Source organism: Ooceraea biroi, chromosome 9 (assembly GCF_003672135.1).
Source record: "Ooceraea biroi isolate clonal line C1 chromosome 9, Obir_v5.4, whole genome shotgun sequence".
Classification (NCBI taxonomy): Eukaryota; Metazoa; Arthropoda; class Insecta; order Hymenoptera; family Formicidae; genus Ooceraea; species Ooceraea biroi.
The window spans coordinates 5031671-5038726 of record NC_039514.1 but is presented as its reverse complement, the minus strand read 5'-3'; the positions used below and the strand labels follow the sequence as shown (position 1 = coordinate 5038726).

The following is a 7056-nucleotide window of genomic DNA, read 5'->3' as shown; positions in this document are numbered from 1 at the left end:
CTTCGCCTTACTAAAGTAATGAGTCTACAAAATACTAAAAGTAATTGATATTGAAAAGATTAGCAGGCCCCTACGTGAGACATATCACGAATCATATGTTTAAGTTACTGTATCGTGTTCTGTATCGTTTGCAATAGTGGGGGGAAGGGGCTCCGCCAGAAAAAAACTGTTGACATTGCCTGTATTTGTTTACGTTCTGCGTAGACGCAGCGACGGAGAGAGTAGGAGTCTGACCCTATACATTATCTTCATCACATTTTCCATCCATGGGCTTTGCACAATAGTGCCTCTTCCTGTATGGATATATTTCAGTGCTTGTCCCGAGTGATCAGATGTTTGTAAACAGCAATTTTACTTAATTTTTGTACGTGAAAATTTTCAAGAATCTAAATTAGCGAAAATAATTGAAAAATTTTTTTCTTGGAAACCATTCAAAAGCCGCATATAAGACCTTCACAATTGACCTTAATATGATGTCCTGAGACTGTAAAAGGACCCCGCACATTTTATAGGAAAAAATCAGCTCCGGTCAAATTGGCTGAAATTGAAATATGTTGTAGTTTAGGTGATGCTGATTAAAAGTTTCCTTAGGCAAAAACGCCAAAAATAAAAAATGTAAAAGATACGACGACTTAAAGTGAGCAAAAGTGGAGTTTAAAAAATGTTTGAACACGTACATTAAGTTAATATATAAATATGTGCGTGCATGCGCGTGTATGTGCGTGCATGCGCGTGCATGTGCGTGCGTGTGTAGCGGTTCAACGAAATAGCGCTTTCCTGCGGATCCGCCTTTCAGACATACACACACACACACACACACACACACACACACACACACACACACACACACACACACACACACACATTTATATACCTACATATTAATATATTTTTTCAATATTTATATATTAACTTAATATACGTGTTCAAACATTTTTTAAACTCCAATTTTACTCACTTTAAGGGGGGAGCCTCATGTAATGGGTCGGAAAAATCGATTTTTTTGCATAAATCGATAGTAGTACATCCGAAAAATATGTCCCTCAAGTTACAGACCGAAATTCGAAATATTAACGGAGTTACAACCGGTTTTGGAGCGCGTCACACAGGTAGCGCGCGGTGCGTCCCTTCGCTCAGTCTATTGTATTGAATAGCTTCGGGGATGTGATTATTTTTAGATACAGCTGCATTCGAGAAACGACCGAGCGTTACGAAGGTTGTGCTTTGAAGGTTAGGTGTGTTTTGAATTTCGGCCAGTACAATCGTTTACTGAAACGTCGAGATGTATCCGAAAGGGACTAAACATGACAGTTATCGTCAATCTACACCGCGAAAAAGAGTATTTGCAGGCAATCAGTATAGCGATGAAAAAGGTACTACGTAAGGATAGAGTGCAAGTGCAAAAAAATTGTATACAGCGAGAAATGAAGACATTGTTGTTACTCCAACACATTATTATCGGATCATCGAATTTGTAACCGTTTTCGGAGCAATAGCAAAAATGGTTATTTGCAGACAGTGCAAGCAAGACATAAAATTTGCAGAATCAGGAATTCGTGGCCTTGGTTTCAAGATCATAATTTCATGCCGATGTGGTAGGAGAGAAATCAATTCTGGGCCTTTTATCAAAAATGCTTTTGAAATTAATCGGAGAATAATATTCGTCATGAGACTTTTAAACGCCGCCAGGGAAGGTATAAATATCTTTTGCGGTCTTATGGATATCGGGCAAGGTACAAGTAAAACTGCATACGATCATGCTGTGCAACATATTCATTCCGCAACCAGCGCAGTGATTGATGTTTTGTGCAAAAAAGTAGTTCAAGAAGAAAAGGAAGAAAATGTTAAAAATGGTAGATCTCCGTCGAATTTCAAAGTGTCAGGCGATGGATCCTGGAAGAAACGTGGCTTTTCTTCACTATACAATGTAACAACGCTTATAGGATATTACAGTGGCAAAGTAATAGACCTCGTTATAAAAGGAAGTTACTATCAAGCTTGTACGTATTGGAAAAGCCAGAAAAATACTGAAGAATATCTCCAATGGTACGAAGAGCATAAAGAACAATGCCTCGCAAATCATTCCGGTTCTGCAGGAAAAATGGAAGTCGATGCCATTAAAGAGATGTTTACAAGATCCGAAGAGAAGTTTGAAGTGAAGTACGGCAATTACATCGGCGATGGAGATTCGAAAACGTACAAAGCAATTTTAGATTTAAATACTTATGGCGACGATTTTCAAGTAGTAAAAAGTGAGTGTATTGGTTATATAGAAAAGAGAATGGGTACACGGCTTCGAAATCTAAAGAAAACAGAAAAACTCGGAGGAAAAGGAAAGTTGACTAATGTTCTGATTAAAAAACTGACAAAATATTATGGTTTAGCAATAAGAAGAAACATTGACTCCGCCGATGAAATGGCAAAAGCTATAATGGTGACGTACTACCATTTATGCTCCACAAATGAAAAGCCGATGCATCACAATTGTCCACCAGGAGCTGATAGTTGGTGTAAGTGACGTGTCGCGGAGGCCACAGGAAAAGAAGATTTTGACCACCCACTTGCATCCTTCATCCTGATGTTCAAAAGCATTTATTGTCTATTTATGAAGACCTGTCACGGAAAGATCTTTTAGACAGATGTTTAGGAGGACACACGCAAAATGCTAATGAATGTTTTAATTCTACCGTGTGGCGTTTGACTCCAAAACACTTGAATTCCGGCATAAAAATTATAGAGATCGACACTTTTATTGCAGCCGGTATTTTTAATGAAGGCTACTTTAGTGTATTAAAAATTATGGAAGCGCTGGAAATTATTATCAGACAGCAATGCAAATTTTTCGCTGATACTTGCGACGCGGAACGGTTGAAGAGACAGGAACGCCGCAGTCTAAGTAGCACAAAGGAGGCTCGGACAAGTCGGAGAGAGCAACAAATTCAACAGCAACAATTTTACGAAGAAGAAGAAGGTTTGCTGTATGGGCCAGGAATAGCAGACTAGCGCAAAACAGCTGTAAGTTTCCAAAAATTGTTACTTTTCAATACCTAAACTTTTAAATGCGTTTTTCTCAAAACAACTTTTTTCGAACTGGCGTGCAGCATAGCTAAAAAAATATTCAATCAATCGACTTCCAATTTTGCAAGCATGTAGATGAATACATTCCTCTCTGGATGAACCACTACTTTTAGTGATATTATTAAATTTAATTATTTTTTTACATAAATAAATCGGAAATTTTGCATCAAAATCACAACTTCATTTTCAATGTCCCGCCATTTCCTCAATTTTGCACTTTTTTGGAATACTGTGGTTCATCCATAGCGTAATCTTATTAAAAAAGATAACCCTTTATTAAATTTTGTTTCAGGCGAATACAACAGGCGCTACACTGCACGCCGATAGACGACTCCGATTTCGAGGCCGTGACTAAATAATTTTATAACTCCGGACGACACAATTAAATCAGAACCAAAAACTAATTTTTTACTTCTTAAAATATTAAACAATATACCCTATAAATTTTAAAACGATCCATTGAATTGTTTTTTTAAAACAAATTCCCAAAAATCACCTTATTTTTAGCGAGTTACATGAGGCTCCCCCTTTAACATAACAGGTGTTATGTTGCGACTTGCTGCCTGTATCCTTTCAATTAAATTCTCGCGATTCGTGGGTAATGTTTTGTATACCTGATCGCGTAAAAAGCCCCATACAAAAAAGTCCATGGGTGTAAGATCAGGTAATCCCGGTGGCCATTCGTGCAAATCGCTATATATTCCTATCCACCTGTTTCTGAATTTACGATTTAAAATTGCACGGGCGACAGCGGATGTATGGGCTGGATGACTGTCTTGTTGGAAGATCATGTTTGCTCGAATATGTAGTGGAACATCTTCCAACAAATTTGGCAGTTGTTCTTCCAGAAAATTAGAATATTCTTGTGCCGTAATACTGATATTTTTGGAAAGAAGTGCGGTACGATAATCATATTGTCCACAATCCCCAACCAAGGATTAACATGAAATTTTCCCTGGACGTGTGTTTCTTTCCTGCAATGAGGATTCTCTTCCGCGTAATGATGTTCATTTTGACGATTAATACGACCGTCACTGCGGAAAGTGCACTCGTCTGTCCATAGTATACTCCGCAGGAAGTAATCATCCTCAATATCGTCAATATCAACCTGTATGATAAAGATATGCAATAATGTATGTTGTATTCTCTGATGTCTTTCTTTTTTGTGCAATTTGCTCGAAAGTATCATTAGTTTTGTGTTTATTACTCAGGTTGACGTATTATCACGAAGACTTTAGAAGAAACGGTGATATGAGCACCATATAAAAACGCGTCAACGAGAAATATTCAACAAACGAAAGTTGTTTGCCACGACTTCGTATTATACATTTTAAAGTTTTGAAAGCAAAACGGCTAATACATTAGTAAACTATACAATTTACCTGGTCGGATATCCAATCACAAAATCTATGTCAGCGGGGCAAATCTTGGGAGAGCAACTTGTGTGTTGCATGTCTTTTGAAACAATGCAATCTTAAGTCCTTCTTGATTAATTATTATTATGTAAAGCGAGTAAATAATGTACACTAAAAAAAATATCATGGCCTATCTAATCGGATAATTCAATTAAATAGTAACAAACGAATATATCCGATTAAATTGTATAAAAGACAAAGAAATGATCGGACATATCCATCATTTAATTGGAAAACAAGAGTAACAATCGGATACACTATTTAATCGGTTTATCCGATGGAAATTTTTCTCAGTGTATGGAAAAATCCGTGGGCTGGATGCCGCTTTTCAGGAAAGCGCTCAGCATACAAAATTGCGGCTTTCCATTTTTATGACATTCGCCATAGATAAGTAACATATTTGCCAACTCTTCGTTAGTATAACGAGAACGCTCCATCGTGTACCGCGTTTATCAATTCGTATTACCGATTACCTTTTGTTCGTCTCTGTGCTCGACGTTCTTTTCCTTGCGTGAAACGGTTGACAACAACGGAACGTCGAAAACGCGGTACACGATGGAGCGTCCTCGTTATACTAACGAAGAGTTGGCAAATATGTTACTCATCTATGGCGAATGTCATAAAAATGGAAAGCCGCAATTTTGTATGCTAAGCGCTTTCCTGAAAAACGGCATCCAGCCCACGGATTTTTCCATGCATTATTTACTCGCCTTGTCCAGCATGGCACGTTACGTGCATCAAGACGTCGACATAATGTGCATCATCGAAGAGCAGAAACCATTAATCAAGTGAGAGAGGCCATTTTAGCAGATCCGCACACTAACACCAGAAGTATTGCGTATGATCTCGGTATGGACCATACCAAGGTACATCGAATAATAAAGAAGGACTTAAGATTGCATTGTTTCAAAAGACATGCAACACACAAGTTGCTCTACCAAGATTTGCCCCGCCGACATAGATTTTGTGATTGGATATCCGACCAGGTAAATTGTATAGTTTACTAATGTATTAGCCGTTTTGCTTTCAAAACTGTAAAATGTACAATACGAAGTCGTGGCACCAAACTTTCATTTGTCGAATATTTCTCGTTGACGCGTTTTTATATGGTGCTCATATCACCGTTTCTTCTAAAGTCTTCGTGATAATACGTCAACCTGAGTAATAAACACAAAACTAATGATACTTTCGAGCAAATTGCACAAAAAAGAAAGACATCAGAGAATACAACATACATTATTGCATATCTTTATCATACAGGTTGATATTGACGATATTGAGGATGATTACTTCCTGCGGAGTATACTATGGACAGACGAGTGCACTTTCCGCAGTGACGGTCGTATTAATCGTCAAAATGAACATCATTACGCGGAAGAGAATCCTCATTGCAGGAAAGAAACACACGTCCAGGGAAAATTTCATGTTAATCCTTGGATGGGGATTGTGGACGATATGATTATCGTACCGCACTTCTTTCCAGAAAATATTAATATTACGGTAGAAGAATATTCTAATTTTCTGGAAGAACAACTGCCAAAGGAGGATGTGGAAAAAGGTCGATTTTTTGCCTACGAGTGGCAAGTGAAATTCGAGTTTCATAAAGTCATGTATACCTCAAATAACACAAAAACAATAGTCATTTTTTCTAGAATCACAGGGAACATAAAAAAATCATAAGGAGTTTGTGAAAAAATCACGGTCGCCAAGTAGATTATTGCTGGACTGTTCTGTGCTCTCGAATCTCTAAGCACTCGAATAGAAATATATAATTGAGAATTTTGAGATCGCTGATTATCAGTTTGATGTCAGAAATCTAAATAACCAATATGGCGAACCACTATGGTGGATTGAACGTGGCAAACTTATGGTGCAAAATCTCGGAAAAATCTCTGTATCTCGTGAGAGTATTTAATAATTCACTTTAAGATATTCTGAATGCCTGATACTGTTTTCGAAACCCGTGTGCCTCACGAGACCATCCCCTCTCCACCGGAGCCGAAATCTAACATCACTGCGGCGCGTGTCGAGACTGTGGCCGTAATAGTGGGGGAAAAATAAAAAAATAAAAAATAGAAAAAAATTTTTTTGATTAAAAATTAAAAAAATTAAAAAATATTTCAAAAAAAAGAAAAATGGAGATATTACCGTCACATTCTCGTTCTTGTCCCTGGACCCTTCTTGTTCGGCTAAGAGCGATTCTAGACGATATAAGTATGCCTTCAAACAGATATACCTTGAGAATAGATGTGCCTTCAAACAAATATACCTGGAACAATATGTATCTTAAACCAGATATGCCTTGGAACTCTAAATAGTTCGCTTTGGAGTCGTTATCTGCCGGTACCAATAAGTACCAATTTTTTAGCTGATCAGTATAATATTCAGAAATCCTAACATATTATCTGCCATTTTGTATTCATCACCATTTTGCATCAAAATATAGTATTTGTAGATGTGTAAAGGACGATTCATTAAACCACAGTTACAAGTATATCGTACACATATATTTAAGAACTTTTTTTTCTAAGCCAATATTCAGAATTTTTCGTGTAGCGTCCGC

General features: G+C 37.4%; 1 protein-coding gene and 2 pseudogenes across 1 annotated transcript; 2 read left to right on the top strand and 1 right to left on the bottom strand.

Moving 5' to 3' along the window:
* Window positions 1-2416: 2416 nt before the first annotated feature.
* LOC113562678 lies at window positions 2417-3003 on the top strand (annotated as a pseudogene).
* Window positions 3004-3581: 578 nt separating this feature from the next.
* LOC113562641 lies at window positions 3582-4547 on the bottom strand (annotated as a pseudogene).
* Window positions 4548-4797: 250 nt separating this feature from the next.
* On the top strand, window positions 4798-6543 carry LOC113562551. Its single transcript, XM_026972277.1, has one exon. The coding sequence runs from the start codon at window positions 5673-5675 to the stop codon at window positions 6171-6173; it is 501 nt and encodes a 166-aa protein (XP_026828078.1). The 5' UTR covers window positions 4798-5672; the 3' UTR covers window positions 6174-6543.
* The last annotated feature ends 513 nt before the right edge of the window (window positions 6544-7056 follow it).

Coding starts and splice junctions, on each gene's coding strand:
- LOC113562551 (XM_026972277.1), top strand. CDS start 5,673: ATGATACTTTCGAGCAAATTGCACAAAAAAGAAAGACATCAGAGAATA.